Raw genomic sequence first — 17,729 nt, 5'->3', positions numbered from 1 at the left:
TCTGTCTATTCCTTCAAGTGCAGAATTTTTTAGGTATCTGCATAAATTACTTGTAAAAAGATTTTCTTCTCCTTGTTCTTTCAACTGTCCCTGTAGTCCTATTCCACCACTTCATCTGTTCCCTCTCTCTCTTCCTTAAAAATTCACGTCTCTCTCCTTTCCCATCCAGACAAATATAATTCTGGATCTACCTTTAAAATAAACAGCCAATGAACCTAACTTGCATCCTTATTTGCCTCCGTAACTACCCTCTGTTTCATCTGTAAGCTGCTCAGATTGCCAACCGGTGACTTCTCATCCACTTCTCTTCAGACTCTATATGAAAAGGTCATCTTCTGCCTCTTCTCTGTCCTGGGTGTCAGCATCCAACAGTGCCTGTTAAATTTTAAACCCAACACTGTCACAAATTTCTCCATGCTACCCTCCTAGTTTCCAGAAGCAGATTTAAATCTTTCATTAAAACAAGTGTCCTTTGTCTGCAAAAAACCTGAATACATTTAGCCTGCTAGCAATCATCCAAATAATGCATCTGCCCTTGTATTCTTCTCATTTTTTATTCATCTATTACCTTATTTCATACATATATATACACGCACACAGGTGTATATATAGTTGGCTCCTTGATGCAGTGGCTGTATTTTTGTTCAGTGTTTTTACAGAATGGTCCGTAAATGGGATTCCTAGAACTAAACACATGACACACAAGAAGACGGCCATCTAGGCAAACAGATGAAGATGCCCAGAGGTTAAACTTCACTTGGAATGACAATTTACACCAAGAGGGATTTCTACAACCGATTTCTACAGGCTGCTCCTGCACTGAGCCTCATGGTGTTCACCAGGATCCCATACCAGTGGTTGGATCCAACTATGCAGAATTGCAGAAGCTACATCAGGGCTCAGCATTTGTGCATTTTGCAGTGTACCAGTAAGGTGTAATTGGAAAGAAAGGGCAGGCACTTAGGATAAAAAGAGGATGGGAGAACTGCCCAGTAAATGACAGGAAAAGAAATGATCTCACTGGAATAAGCTATTGGAATCTGGAGAGATAATGAAACCTTAACTGAAACCCAGGACAGCAAATGACCATAATATAGAAAAAAGATTTTAAATATATTAAATCATTATTTAAACAGAACTTGTAAACAAGATCTGCTTGAAAAGAATGAGTGAGCACCCATTCCACTGTTGCCAAGATAATAACATCGAGATCCTTCTTCCAGACATTTATCATGTCAATGGTCAACAGACTAGTGTCAAATTTAGATCAACTGTAACACCTATCCGTATTCCTGTTCTACAGATTAAGCCTCTCTTTAGGCAGATTTCACAGTATAGTTGCAACTACAAAAGAAACCCCAAAAGAAGTAAACTCATCATGCCATGAGACAGATAACGCAATAATTTTAAATTGCAGTGTTTGATGATTTCCCTTACTATATAAATGTATTTATGTAAAAGGATATTGACTATAAAAGTATGGCCCCATGATGCAAGAAAGCATGTTCACGCATTAGACAACTACCCCTCACCTGAACACATCTTATTCACCAGCTCTGAAATTGGCTATATTCCATGCACATTAAGTGTCCCCTCACTTTCACTACTGAGAACTGTTTTTCATCAGAAGAAAAGAATCATGAAAATAAATGATAGCAAGAACCATAATTTTTCCATGTACCCTCTACAGGTTACATAGATAAAACAATATACTGTTTTGAATAATCAAAGGGGAACCTTACCAAGTAGAGAACTTTCCTCTAGCATGGGATAAAGTCATCCACACCTGCCTCCAGAAAAATTTCTTAAAACACTACAGACCACAGACACCACACACACATCCCAAGTTTCTTCCTGGCTGCTACCCCACATGTCCAGCACTGACAGGTGTCTTTTCCTGCCTCTCTGAACTGAAAACAATGCCTTTCAGTGCAGTGTAGCTTACCTGAGGGTAAAAATTACACAAGTAGTTATTTTCAAGAACAGTACTTTTAAAGGAAATGTGTATTATCTGAGACACTATTTATGCATATGCAGATATGGTGTTTAAACTCAGAGAATAAATATTTTGCTGAATTCGAGTTTCCTGTGCCATTAATTTTTTATGTCTCATTTTGGGTTTGTGTCATATGTTGTATGCATATTTTAACCTTAATAGGCCGATAAGTATGTTCTTATGCATATTTGTGTAAACTGCATACTGATTATACACCAATTAGCTGATCTTAAAAATGAAAAGGATTTTTTTTTTCATGCTAGCTCTAATTGCTCTGAAGTTGGCAGTACTTGCAAGGGAACACCAAAGCCTGTCTGTGGAGAAGGCCTGGATGTATAAACAGCAGAAAGATATTCCAACCAAAAGTCAGATCAATGTCTTCAAACTCCCCGTGTTTGAAAGGAAAACCAAAGCTGAGCGTACTGAGGGTCAGACACCATCAAACACATCACTGGGACATGACAAAGGCAGTCGTTTGCACTAGGTTTAGTAATAAAAGATTTTATGAAGAAATTTTGAGGTTTGCCTCTCTGTAGAACAGTATGACCAGAATCATAGCTTACACACACACTACTTAATATAAAACTCAGTCGTCACCAACTTGTCTTTTTAATAAATGGGTGTCTTTTTGTATCCAAATAATCATTAAACTATTGAACATAATTATGAGGCATCTTTCTTGTGAAATACTTTTCCCATTTGTCTAATTTACAAAAATAGACTTAAATCTCAGTTTTCCATACAATAGATTTGTTATTTATTCAGAACATAAACCTATCATATCACCAAACCTACTTACAAAACTCTCCCTTTTAGGATAGGATGCAAATTCTCTTTATTATTTAAATGTAGGGTGGAAGATAAAATAATTCTCAAGAGAACTAGAAAAAACATTTCTTTGCTTTCAGTATTTGGCTCTGATTAAGAACTTGTAACACATGATGAGCTGTTCCAGATTTGCTGGCTTGAGCAACCTCAGTGCAGACTGCATTTACAGTTTATATAAAACAAATACATCTGGCAAGGCTATATATCTTTTCCTCAAATATGTTTACTTGTTACAAATGCTGTTAGTTTACTTAGAAAATACAGCCTATCAACTCCAGTTTTGCAATTTGGCCTATGTAAGTGGGGTCCTATTCCCAGATACACAAAATAGCATAAGGAGTGGTATATTTAAAAATAGAATACGCAAAAATCAGAACAAAACTATCCTAAAATTAGCCATAGCCATTTCACAGTTAAGCTTAATGCATGCCAGTTTCCATTGTGTCCCTTTATACCTGAATGAAGATTGTACTGAATTTATGACAGATCTGAAACAGTTGCACAACGTTGGATCTGTTTTTAGATTTCGGAAGTTAATTTAGAAAAAATGAAATTTCACCATGATGGAAAACCATTTAAGAAAAAAAAAATATATCTTTCAGTGTTTTCCTGTTCCAAGAGCTGAGTGTAATTTTCTTACATTATTAAATAATAGGAACAAAAGCAATAGTTTTGATTTTTGCTTTTTTCAAACAATCTGAATATGTTTTCAGGGAAGAAAAGGCTTTCCCAACCTGTTGTTACCAGGCTGCAACAATGCAAATTCTAAATAAAAAAAAAATATCTTTTTTTTTTTCTAAGTCAGCTTTACAGAATCATGGAATGGTCAGGTTTGGAAGGGATCTCTGGAGATCACCTAATCCATCCCCCCTGCTAAAGCAGGTTCACCCAGAGCAGGTTGCACAGAATGTCTCCAGAAAAGGAGACTCCACAGCCTCTCTGGGCAGCCTGTTCTAGTGCTGTGTCACCCTCAAGGTAAAGAAGTTTTAGCACAATAGTTCTATATGCCAACCAAAAATTCTGGATCAGCAAAAAGGATACACTAAAAGACCCACACCAGGCAAGGAAAGGACCTTCTTGGCATATGAAATGTAGGAAGAAGTGAAAGAACGATCCCTCTCAGATTCTGGCAAAGGATATGCAAGCCAACCACAGCTGACCTTCAAACAGCTTCAGACAGGTTGTTCAGTGCCACAGCCTTTTTCCCTAGACAGGGGCTGATAATGCTGCATGTGAAGCACCCATCAAATCTAGGCTAGAGCAGCCTGGGAACCAGCCCTGGGAACTCTCAGGGAAAGCACACAGACTTTATGTTTCCCTAACCCCATCTCTACACTCGAGCAAATGGTCCTTTTTGGAGCCTTTCAGGGGTGAAGCATGAACTCACTGTAACACTATATTAAAATGCTCAGTTTCATAGATGTTAACTGCCATCACTACCTGCTATAACAGATCTCAACATCTTTACAAGGCAGGTATAAACCCAGGTTTTGCCAATAGGCAGCCTGAGGCAGAGGCAGATGAAATACCTGGAAGCTATGAATAAATAAGGATGTGCCACTGCAATAAATCAGGAAAAAACCCAAACCTCTACCTATCTGAAAAATCAATACAAATTAAGAAACCTGCTCCTGGTAATTTGGCCAACAGAGTTTAAGTGGTTTAGCAAAAGTTATATAGCAACTCTGTGGCAGGCTTTGAAAATAAACCCATTGTTTCCTAGGTGTAGCTAGCCCTAACTTCTAGATCATACTTACAACCTTGTAAATAGAGGAAATAGCTACAAATACTAACTTTCAAAAATACATCATGGCCAAATGTAACAGAGTTTCCTAAATTATGTCCACCATAACAGCAATTTCTACTGTTTGTTTCCGTTAAGTCACTAATATTTATGGTCAGCCAGAAACATTAAAGGATGAAAAATGTTCTGGTTTTACTGCCCCCAGCAAAAAGCAGACAAAATCAAATCCTTCCATCTTCTCTTGATCTTTATAATGAAAAACTGAACAATTCATGCATGGTGACCTACAACTAATTAATTCCACAGTCAGTTGCCACCCTTAATATGTAATGGAAGTACTAACCCAGGTAGGCTACTACTAGTGGCCTTACACCAACTTTAAATTGTTCCTGGATTACTACTTTGGATTGTAGATGTAATGTCCATTACTTATTCAATGAAATAAGCCTTTACAAGAGGCGTTTACATATACACTGATTTTATTAGAAGAACGCCTGATTTCAATACAGTGCTTAGAAATATTTGGCATGAACGAACAAGATATAAAGCTGGATCCTGAACATCTTTTGTTCAGAAATCCATTTTTTTCTTCTTAGATACTTAGATATTTCTCACAAATAATTCAGCTATTTTCCTTGAATAGCACTGTTGGACACTCATCAATATTCCTCAAGGGAAAAATCTCTACAGGCCAGAAGGCCAAGTGGCCAAGATTCTTCTGCTTAAAACGTAAATGCCTGCTGAAGTGCTGCCACTTGAATTAGGCCAACCAAGTTAAGTAGTAAAACTATGCAACATAACACCACAGCAGCAGAAAAGCACTTATCACCATCTTGGTAACAGAAACACAATACCAGCACAGAATACTTCACTCCCATGTCACTGGATCTGCTGTGAAGTTCAAGCAGCAAAATTACATTGAGTAAGCAAATAAATAATACTGCCTACTGTTTGAACTGCTGAACAGTAGCTGAAGACCTTTAGATGCATCCCTCTCTTCTTCACTTCCTAACAACAAGGGAGGGGGCGCAAAGCAAAAAACAAAAGTACCCTCTTTCCATGTCAGGTCACATTCTGTGATCAGTAAACAGACTGAGGTAGAGTTTAATAAAAATCACAGCACAAGAACACCTGAAGAAAAAAATCCCTGTGGCATTTAGGGCTCCTTCAGTGAAATGCTGCAACATTTTCTACAAGGAGATTTGTCACACAGATCTTAGAAGACTCTTTATTACTGAAATTCCTGCTTAGCTGTCCTCACTTAAGCAAGGCCGCTGTGGCACCATGCTCAAAAAAATCCCAGAAAAAAAGGGGGGAACCCCTCTTGGCCTTGTTATGCTTGTTATTCTCAGCTGTACTGCTAGACTATGGCATGCTGCAACTGCTTGCTCTGCAGCAATGGAAACAGCTGTGGAGAAGCAGCCAAAATGAAAAATTTACTAACCCTGACACTATGTAGAGGTAGCCATGAGAAGTGCAATCCCCACCAATGAAATCCAATGCAATAACATCCTAACATGAAATCTGCTGTTTCCAAACCTAACCCCTTCCTCAAGCTACAGATCTTCATGTCAGCCTTTGCTTCTCTCCTTTCAATGCATATGAAGTTTTGTATTCTCCAGCTACAAGCAGAAAGAGAACTTCTTTATCTCCTCAAACCTTTAAAGCTTCTGAGCCAGAGGGAAGAAAGAGGAGGAGAAAGCCTGCACTCTTAAGTACCGTATTTGGAGGGTTATCCCCTTGTGACTGAACTGAAGCTCTGCATCTGCCACAGCTATTAGCCTTCTCCAAATAGCAGCTGAAGCAATATGGAACAGACTTGGTCCCTAGATAATTTCCCAGCTACTCATACAGTTCTGTACACCAGCCACGAAAAAGAATAATTCTTGGTAATTTAATTCTGCTGTTGCTTGAAAAACCTATGACCCAAAGCAGAAATGTTGGACATGTCTCCAGATTCAAGATGACATCAAAACTCAAAAGACAAAGCTTCCAGAGATTTATTTCCAATTTTCTCTCAGAGGACATCAATCCTTGCAAAAAAGATGATTACTCGCCCTCATATCTTAAAGGTAGCCATATATTTTGCAGAAATTATTAAATCTTCCCCACTTGCAGTTGCAAACCTTAGGTTTAAAACCTCTAGTTAAACTGCAGCTCAGATACAGCATTTGCTGGTAATATGGAAAAGAAAATTTCCATATGCATAGTCCTAACAGTATAGAAGACATGCCAAAATGGAAATTACATTACAGCAATGATTAATGACACCAGATTATTCTGTACAAAACAGCAAGCAAGAAACTGTCCAGTGAATTTCCCAGGCAAAAATACAGCCCATCTCTTGCACGTAGCCAATTGTCCTCCCAGAAACAAACAGGCACACAAACATAACCTAAAAAAAAATCCAGCTTCTATATCGCAATTTTTTTGGTTTGTTCTGATATTTCTGAGAGCAGGACTGGGAGCTAGGGAAAGAGACAGAAGATCTGGAGGCTTTCATTTTAGCAACTCAGAACCCTACACAGGAATGAATCTGCATTGGGAATCAAGCCAGACATGAAGCACACACATTCCAGTCTGAAACAGAAGAACACTTCTCAGGAAATTAATGTGTTAAGTTCTATGAGTTTTTTGTTTCTTTGTTTGTTTGTTTGATTGGTTGGTTGGTTGGGGTTTTTTTAAGTTCTCTGTCAGTAACCAGTCTCTGTCCCACATAGAACATGAATATGTGGATGTGGACAGACATCACTGTGCAAAAACCTCCCATACATGGCAAGCTGTCAGTTCCTTACTTTAATAAGCTTCAGTAATCTCCTCACACAGCTTCCCTTAATTAAGTGTATCTAGGAAGGATTTTTTTAATAAGAAAGAGATGTCTGTGCAAATTAATGTGGAAATATTAGATGTAATACATGCATCCATACACCAGTCTAAAGGACAATGAGATTTTTTAATTATTTTTAAATTATTCTCGCTATGCCTTTACAGTTAAATACACTAGCTTTATTTCTAGAAACAAGGAAGGTTTACATTTTGTTCTTTTAAAGGTCTGGATTTAATCTGCATTTAAGCTTCCATATACTATACCTTTTTTGTTGGTTCTAATAATTGTCTCAGACAACAGTAAAGGGCTTCCATTGGAAACTTCATTTATAGGCTTCTCTGGTGGTTTGTTGGCAGTATTTTCTTTCTTCATGTCCTTCTTTATTTCCTGCAGAAGAAAAGGCAGGTGGAAAGGGAGAAGAAACAGAAAAAAACAGTTGAAAAAAGGCATTACAGAATATTCTGAGTCTCAAGCTCCCATCATTTCTTAAAACTTCTATGTATACACCCTTGCCTATTCTAATGCTACCTCAAAGACTCTCTGTGAGTTGAAATGCTACAAAATGAAGTAATTTTAGCTAACTCTTCCAACAGATACTATTTTTTTCTTTTTAAAAAGAGGTTAATACCTTACTTATGTGTGAAAACTGTAGGACAGCTTTGCAAATCTCTTACGAAAGATCACCAAAGCTGAAAGGGGGCGGCGGGGTGGACTTCTCAGTTTATCCATCAATTAGCTGCACATTTGATGCACAGGGCAGAACTGGGTACAGTGCTCCTGATGTAAAGACAGCTAAGCCTGCTTCCCCTCCATTGAGAAGCCCACAGAAACAATAAACATAGCAAGAAGAAAAATATTAACTAGGAAAATATGACAAATGTTACCATAATTGGCAGAAGCATATATAGAGCCTGCTGTCAGAGCCGTTACTAACACTAACACATTTTGCAGTTGACTACCTTTTAAGGTGATCGACTTCTTTGGCAGCACACAGAGAAAATATATATGGTGGAGGTTCATGAAAGTAAACCCACAGAAAAAAGCTTCCAAAGACTTCATAGTTAGTGCTTGAGTAGACGCACAATACCTCTTTATTGCCTTCTTAGGCAGATTTTAAAGACCTAACTGCTTTGTTGTCTGTATCTCCTTTGCCAAAGCATCCCAAATATCACAGCCTTTCATATATCTTATCTTGAAACACCACTGAGGTAGACAAGTAGCATTACATCCGCTTTATAGACAGGTAACTGACACACTAAAGAGGTTAAACTGTTTGCTTATAGCCATATACAAAAACACAAGGAAAAAAATAAGTTAAGTTTTGGCTCCAAGCTTCGTTCAAGGTCAGGATCACAGTAGCCACTTGGGCTGGAGGGACCTACTAAGCAGGAGGTCTCTACTCCAATCTCTGGCTCAAAGTAGGGCCATCTCTGGGGTCAGACCAAGCTGTTCAAGGCTGTTTTCCCAGCTGTGTCTTAAAAACCTCCAAAGACAGAGGCTGCAACCTGCTCCACTGCTTGACTGCCCTTATAGTGACAAAAAATTTTCCTTATACCCAGCCTGAAACTTTCTTTTCAAGTCCCATCTGCTCTCTCCTGTCCTCCCCACCAGGCAGCACTGCGAAGAGCCTGGCTCTGTCTTCTGGATATGTATTAGAAGGTCCCTCCCCTCAAAGCCATTTCTTCTCCAGGCTGAACAAGCCCACCTCCCTCAGCATCTCCTCACGGGGCACGTGCTCCAGCTCCCATAGTCACAGAACTCGCTCCAGTTCATCAATGCCTTTCTTTAACACAAAATCCACATCCCGTCTACAAAATGGGATGCTGTATTCCAGATGTGGACTAACAAGTGCCATGTAACGAAAGATTACCACTTCCCCCAGTCTGCAGGCTATTAATGCAGCCCAGGATGCTGTTGACTCTGTTTGACTCCAGGGTACAAGACTGGCTCATGTTTCGCTTTCTGCCCACCAGGACCCAGAGGTTCTTTTCAGCAGAGTTGCTCCCAAACCCATCAGGCCCCAGCCTGTACGTCTGCCAGTAATTCCTCATTCCCAGGGACAGAACTGGTATCTGCCCTTGCTGGATTTCATAAGGTTCCTGTCTGGGTCCCTCTGAACTGCAGCCCTGCAAGCACATCAGCTGCTCCCACAGTTTGGTGTCATCTGCAAATTTGATGAGATCTTCTACACTGAGTAGGCATCAGGGACAGGTGATGGCTTTGGACAAATTCTTCCCCTCCCTCCTCACTTTGAACTCTCACACCTTCACTGCCCTTTTCTATATCCCAATGCAGTAGCCATGTACCACACACAGGAAATACTTCAGAACTTATTTAGCCTTCCAGCATCTCAGACATGAGCACTAAATCATAGCAAGCAAATTTCTATTTGAAGTTTCTGAACCAGTTATATGAGAGGAACATCAAGCAAAACAAGAATTTCCAAGACACTCTCTATAAGTTGCACTTTAAACATGAATTTTGTAATTGTTTTTTTAACATTTTACTTCCCTAGTCCAACCGCTATTTCAAAGCTGAACTATTACCTACACAACATTAATACAGTCTTCTGTAGCTGCACAAGGCATTTACTGTGTATCAGTATTCCATTAGCAGAGATAAGAGTTTTATAAACTGCTGCCCACCAAGGGTACAATAAATCTTTTATCTAGTGCCATCACACAGGTAAAGTAGTACCTAAAATTAACTCATCACAGTAACCATCACAATTGAATTAATGAATGTGAATGAACATGTACACAAAAGGTGAATGTGTGTATGATAGATGCTGCTGTTGTTAGAAGAAACACTGCACAGCTCCTGTATAGAAAGGAACCAACCACATGATAATTCAAAACCACTGCATGTATTTAGAAGAAATTCTTATATCACTTTCTTAAAAAATGGACCGAACTAATACATGTATTGTTCCACAAGCTTTTTTTCACAGCCTTAAAAATTAAAATAGGTAATAAATGAGTCTACCCAAAGCCTCTTGTATTGAAGCTTTAAATTTATTTTGCAGCTAGGTGACAAACTCAGTGTATTAAAAAATTATCTACAGTTTAAACTGAATTTGACTGAGTCAAGCAGCACTCTCATGTGAACAGGACCACAAGATAAGAGCCTACAGAAGACCCCATATTGCCAGAACTTGCTTCCTTTGTGTCATTAGGGTGTTATTTTCTATTCTTTATGTCAAAATTTAATTAAATTCTCAACTCACAGATTTTGAGACAATGGTATGATTTTTTTTAATTTTTAAAATCCTATTTGCAACTTCAAAAGTGACAGAGAAAAACTGCTATAACAGAAAGTGCAGCTGTACCCTCAAGCCTCAGACAAATGACACTGCTGCCTTTGCTGCTGCTGACAGCTTTTTTGAGGAAGGCTTGTTTGACTCCTGAAAAAAAACCAAACAGGAATACAGCAAGCCAACTACCAAACACTGGCATTTGTTTGTAGGGTGGGAAGTCTTACACTTCCTTTCTTGTCTGCTATTCACAGAAAAAAGAAAGACAGACATAGCCACATGTCCACTAAGCCAAAATTCATACAGAAGGTACAGCACCTTGCAGTCACCAAAATAGCCCAACGATTGCCTTTCTAGTACCGATTTGGGCTACTTTTCATCACTGTTTCCTTTGATGCTCATGAAAAGGGTCATAATTTTTCATATCTATTGCCCACAGTAACATGGCAGGTGATCAACCACAGCAGCATGAAATTACAGATCCAGGAAGGAACCAAAAGGAAAAGTGGTGAATTCTCTAAATAGTGAAACAGAAATCAAGCAAAAGCCAATCCGGCCCTACTAAGCCAAAATCTTATCAGAAACCTACTTATACTTAGCAATACCCCATGGGACGCCCCTATCTAAGCAGCTTAGCACACATTCTGCAGTACCGAAGTTATGCCAGCTTTAAGCCACTTACGCAACTTTTCAATTCCTGGTCTTAGTCTACAGCAGAAGACTTTAAAACATACAAACAAAACCAAACAAAAGCCTCACACCTTAAACAGCCTCACTGCTGCAGCCAGCAGCGAACATTAGTGCCCATATTACATCTTCTGCCCTCAGTCCTCTCTCCAGTACGGTGTTTCTGCATCAGCACTGTCTTCTATACTGCTTACCCTTGGGGACCTTAGGATTTCAAGATTTTGCTTCAGCTGTGGCCCAAACAGAGCCAGAAAACTGGCCCTATGACTGTCTGTCTCACTGCTAACACACCTCCCAATCCATGTTACCTAGCCCTCTCCCATGCCATGCCTGGGCATGGCTCAGCGAATAATCCAGCACACAGACTGTTCCCAACAGGCAACGTGGAAAAAGCAAGCTCACAGAGGGAGGACAGGACAGAGGATTTTGCCATGAGGGCTGAGCAATGCTTCAAAATCAGGACAAAGAAAGGGACCTTAGTTCTGTTAAATTCAGGAATATTGACATAGCCCTTTATATCTATCCCCACTTGTACCTGCTGTAAAAAATAGGTTATTACTCTAAAGAACTACATCATCTTACTGAAAACTGCATTTCCACCTCAAAAACAGAGTGAAAAAAACCCCAAACAACTCTGGCCACATAGGTATACCAAGCCAGCTCACTTTATTTCACCACAAAAAAATCACAGAATCACAGAATGGTCAGCGTCAGAAGGGACCTCTGGAGATCATCTAGCCCAATCCCCTGCTAAAGCAGTTTCTCCTAGAGCAGCTTGCATGACATTGAACATGACTACCTTGCGTATTTGGTAAATGATGCAACTACAATGGCCCTAAAAGCTTGATATTCCATCAGTAATGGTTAAAGAAATCTTTCTACATAACCCACTCATTCTAGATTTGCATGAGGCGGAAGCCTGCGATATGAGGAAGGAGAAGGCAAATGAGCTTCCAAACCCATGTGTACCAAAGGTGGCTTATGGGACCCTTCCCAAGTGTGTGACAAAATCCATTTCTGGTTTTGGTTTCAAGCTGAAGTTCGCAGATACTATTTTCTGTTAAAGAAGAAATTCCATGTACACAAGGAAGTAGAAAGCAAACTTTCACTTAGGACAGAAGTCCCCAATCTACCATGAGTAGTTCAAGAACAGCTGAATTTAAATGCTAAAGGAGGATGAACAGAAACTAAGGATCCAATTGTGAGCTCAGGAACTGTTGTTTCTTGAAGCTTGTGTGTGAAAAGAGAGGAGAAACAAGAAAGATAAGAGACTTTACTACATTATACTGCTCTAAAATACTGGAAAACATCAACCTAGAATTAGCTGTCTGCCCAGCAAGGACTTCAGTGTACATCCTGACTAGGATTCATGCACTTTTTTTTCTGGTGGTATTTTGACTACAGCAAATATACTCACACCCTGATCAGACACAACCACCACTCACTCAAGTCTGCTCTTGAGTAGGACAAGGGGGACTGGAGAGGAAACGCAGGACATCTGTGGCATGCCGAGTCTCCTCAAAAGGACACGGTGTGAGCACCTTCACTAGAAATCCCTGTGGTGACACTAGTCAGACCAGACTCAGCGACCTAGAAAGCCCTTTCCAGAACCAGAATTCACAAGACAAATGTCCATGGAGTGCCCCACACACAGCCTCAGGAGAAGGGCCTCAAAGGAATCCCCAGTGCAGCACTTGGATATTCACCCCACCACCCCTCTGACACTCAGATGTTTCTGCAGAATGAGGTGCCGTCTCGCTTACACAGCCACCTGCAAAGAGGTAAGCTTTCACAGTGCTAACCGCTTCAAAAATATCTCTGAACTTCATCTTTGGTACTATTTGATACTTGGCTGTGGGGCAGTGCCCGGTATAAATTTCATGGGTCAAAATGCTGCATTTTTTCCTAGCCCACACAAAGATAATTGCACGTTATTAGCATTTTCAAGGGGCTATGCCTTGGGAACCCAGCCCTTAAGTAAATAACCTCACATTTCAACCACTAAATCTAAACCAGGCCCTCTTGATGCCACAAACTTTTAGACAGTTTCCACCTCCGGTGTATGTGGGTTTCAGAGTGATTGCTATATGATAAGCAGTTCTTACTGGGAAGAGGCATCCTCGATCTGAGAAATTCTGAAAAAAAAAAGTCCCTGTGAACTTTAAAAATAAACTTCAAGCCCAATTTGATGAAATATTACAATCTCAAAGGTATTACGGGGACATAGACATATTTTAGAGTACTCCAAAGACCCTTACACTTTGTATGCCCTTATAATATCTAAAAAAGTTCATTTTTTTATAACTAGGCTTTAACCATACTGCATAGATGCCAATAGCCAAATCACCATGAAAACATTGTTTTCTACTAGCAAACTTTCAAATATGTTTTCTCCAAAGAAACATAAAATCCTAGACAATACTTGAGCTGGTTTTGCTTGGATCTTCTCTAATCCAGCCCTACATCAGTATGAACCACAGAAAATTTGTAAGACAATTCCCATGAGCTTGTGAGCTTTACAGTGTGACAGAATATTAACTAACAACAAATTATGTAATGTGACAGAACTCCATCACATAGCAAAATACAACATATTCAAGTGTACTTGTACCCTATTAAATGGCTATTTCATCCTATAAAATCTAGAAATTAAGCATCTTTCATCTTTCTTAAGTCAAAAACTGTTACTTATTGACAAGACATATAACTTGTAGAGCTGGAGAGAGACAAAACAGTGGTTAATGGTTTTCAAAGAGAAAGGTCTTTGCCTCACCTGCCACTTTTCTACCGTTGTTTGTAAGATCTAGCTTTGTTTTCAGAAGTTCATCATTCATTACCTTTCAAGGAAAAAGTCTATTCTATCTGTATGTCTAAATACTGAAGTTTCCACTCATCTATCACAAAGCTTCCTTTAATTTATAGCAAATGCTTGAATTAGGTCAGCCACAAAAGTAAGTTAGCATCCGTTACCAAGTCTGAAGGAAAGTACAAGAACTTCCTCCATTTTCACAACATCAAAGTTTCAAGATTTTTTTAACTCTAGCAGTTCTGACCTTTACAGGAAATTCAGCTTTAAACATTTGAGGAAATTGCTGCAACACCTTCCATGACTGTAAATGCAATGATAGGCTATTCTGTGCTGCTGCAAGTACGAAATGCTCCAGCCAACACTTCAATGCACATAGTTGTTGGAAGTCATGAAAAATTATGAGAAAAATCACTATTAGACTGCTAGGTGATTTATATATGGCTTCCATGTGCAGAGGGGAAAACAGTTCTTGCATACTGGAAGCAAGGATTTTAATCAAAATCAAAGCTTTTTGAAAGCAAGACACATGCATACTCAAAGAGTTAAAACCTGAGAAATAATGAAGCTTTCACAATTCAAAAATCTACAGCCCGTACACTGCTTGAAGCCAAATATGGGAGCAGGGATAAGAACCCAGAATCACATGCAGCAAGGGGGAAACCACACAACACATTTGAATTATCAAAAGATGACAATGGAAATGCCAGGGGCACTTTGACCCCTCTGAGATAGAGAAGGCTTTTCCTTTAATCTCTTTTCTCAGGAATCATACTTTACATTACAAGAGAAAAATGCCACCATCATTTCCTGCAAACAATGTTTGCAACTTCAAACAATATATGAATTCAATTATCTGTGTATATTAAAACCTCAAAATATAACTGCTGCAGAGTATATCAATGCAATATTTAGTTCTCCTGAGTCATTTGCTGGGACATTTTCACTAAAACTAGTTAAGAGTTATTGAATAATTACAAATGTGCTTAGATATAACTGCAACTCTGATATTGGCAAGACTCTTGTAGTTCTACTATGAAATAAACAACATACCTGGCAGTGAGGTTGGAACAAACCTTCCCAGCAACTGAACTAGCATCAATCTGAAAACTGTTTTCAACCAGTAAGATGGTGGCAGCACTGAAATCCAGTATGCCTTCACAGCACTAACCTTAAACGCCATAGAAAGCAAAGTAACATTTCAGACACAGTAAAGAAACCACCTAGCTTTTATTTTCCTGGATTCTGCATCATCTGAGCTTCACTAGTCTTTGGTTTCTTCTTTCTAGGGCAATACCAGCTCTAAGACGCAGAGGGAGAACACAGTACCTTCAAGCAACACAATCAAGACTGAGATCTCTCAATTAGCTGGTCATGACAGAAGACACGTATCAGTGGCTCTGTCAGCAAGGACAGTGGGAAGGACAGCTTGGAGAGTGTCCCTCCCCAGCAGTGACCCCCGGCTTCTAACAGCTGCACAGATCCCATACTGCTATCGCACACGTCATATGAGGTCACAGCAAAAGTTACGCTCCTGTTTCACTACTGCAGGATTCCACATCCTCTCTGGTCGTTCACTATCAGCTTATCCCAAGTTCATAGGAAATATGTTCCCAACTCCCTGTCAGGCATGTGACATAATCTTTGGGAAAAAAAGAAGGTTACAGCATGAGCCTCCTGGTTTGTGCTAGTACTGCCTAGTTCTGGGGTTATTTCTAAATCAAAGCCTCCTAAGCCTCTCTCAAAGAGTTCTATGGTTTCAGTATCCAGCCTTCAAAATCAAGTCTATTTCTGTGGCTCACATGACTTCTATCTGATTTACAGCTTGATAGAGAAAAGCATTATTTGTTCACCGAGTTTTACATGCTGAACGGGGTGTCCGTTCCAGCAGTAACAGTAGCAGTATGCAGAACAAAGCACTGCTTTTGTATTTGTTTTTTATTTTGTATTTTGTAATATACAAAATATTTTGTAAAATATTTACAAAAACATTTTGTAAAAAAAAATATTTTGTATTTTGCTTTTTTGTAAAGTATGCAAAACATACTTTAAGGATGAAGGCTCTGATGTGCCATACCCTCCCTTTTTTCCCTGTTGTGTTACATAAAAAAAAGATGCAATCTCCTGGTTTGCTCTCTCCTAGTGCAAATAAACTCCTGAACACCACCCACGTACAGTCTGAGGCGCAGCCTGCATGGCTGCTCAGGTAAGCGCAGAGAGCTGCCCCTGCTTCTCAGGCGGACGGGCTTTTGTCAGGGCGCTGCTCAGCTATTTACTGCACTTGTCTAGAACCTAGCCTGCACAGTCATAAATTCATTACATAGCCATAAGTAAAGGCTTCAGCAGCACACCTGTCACATGCATTGTTCTTGCAGCATTTAAATATTAATTTTATTTCTAAACTTTACTTAATATACAGTACCTCAAACATTTGGGAGAATGTATTGCGTCACATGAGCACATCCATGTAAAAAATGAGTACTTTGGATTTAGCACAAACAACTTGCAACAAACAAAATTACTATGAAACGACAAAGCAACAGTTGTTATGAAAGAAAATTACCTCTTACATCCACTGTATTCGACGTTAACTGCAAAAATACTGTGCCACTGGAGGCACAACGCAACTAGCTCCTGCTTAACCTGCGGGTAACTCCTCTGTAACACCTGTGTCTGAACGTTCCCTGTTTACTCCAGCCTGAGATGCCCATGCTGCAATGCCCGCCCTACCCCAGCTCTGAGGAGGCCGCACTCTGCCACAGCTGAATTCCACTGTTCCTCTCCTACACAGCAATGCCCAGCAAACTGAAGCTTCTCTTTTTATGGAATCTCCACATTCTTCCTTTTTTGATACAGCTTTGTTAAATCTTTTGTACATCCTGATAATAAAAGGTCTTCTGGACAGGATATGCAGTCTTGCATATGTAGAAAGCTTTGTGCTTTTAGAAAGCTGAGTGCATGTTTTATAATGAAATCGACAGAACTCTCAGATTTCTTAAGTCTTATGCAATCTTTCAGCTCTTTTTTTATGTGAACATGACTGTGCTTTCCTGCATCCATTCAGGTCAAGAAAATCTTGTTCTGTGCCCTTAGCCTCAGACTGCATTCTCCAGTTTAAAAGGAGACAGCTCATATTCACCTACATCTTTTTTTTTAATTACCAAAAAAAAAAAGAAACAAAAGAATAAAAGAAAGGAGAAGGGTAAAAAAGAGATGATGAGAAACAGCAAGGAATACAATAGTAAGAAAAGTTTTTATAAAAAGTGTACCAAATACGTAACACCGATTGTATCAGTAGAAGTCAAGCGGAAAAAACCAATACACTCTCTGCTCATTGTAGTTCAGGTTTTACAGATGTGCATGGCTACAGCAGTGATTAGCTTCACTACCACCAGGACAAGCAATTCATTGTATCTTAATGCACTTAATGGACCAAGGCTGAAAACAATAATTAGAGCAATAATGAAAGGCCAATAGGAAAAAGAAGCTATGCTGGGTGCTGAATGCTGTTCCAAGCCATTAAATTGATCCTGACCCCAACACTGGGGATGCTGAGGAGGGGAAAGTGATCCAGGACTGATGCTCTGC

General features: G+C 39.4%; 1 protein-coding gene across 5 annotated transcripts in view; it reads right to left on the bottom strand.

Annotated features, from left to right (window-relative positions):
* The window catches only part of SH3KBP1 (SH3 domain containing kinase binding protein 1), a 231,460-nt gene that overhangs the window by 143,668 nt on the left and 70,063 nt on the right, over positions 1-17,729 (bottom strand). For all 5 annotated transcript variants that reach the window (XR_005102619.1, XM_037377236.1, XM_037377238.1 and 2 more), the window contains exon 3: positions 7,659-7,782. Coding sequence is in view for 4 of the 5 variants with exons in the window: in XM_037377236.1 (XP_037233133.1) it covers positions 7,659-7,782 (124 nt within the window). In the remaining variant the exon portion in view is untranslated. The remainder of the gene's footprint in view (positions 1-7,658; positions 7,783-17,729) is intronic.

This window comes from Falco rusticolus, chromosome 2, assembly GCF_015220075.1.
Source record: "Falco rusticolus isolate bFalRus1 chromosome 2, bFalRus1.pri, whole genome shotgun sequence".
Classification (NCBI taxonomy): domain Eukaryota; kingdom Metazoa; phylum Chordata; class Aves; order Falconiformes; family Falconidae; genus Falco; species Falco rusticolus.
This window is presented reverse-complemented; position numbering and strand designations above follow the sequence as displayed.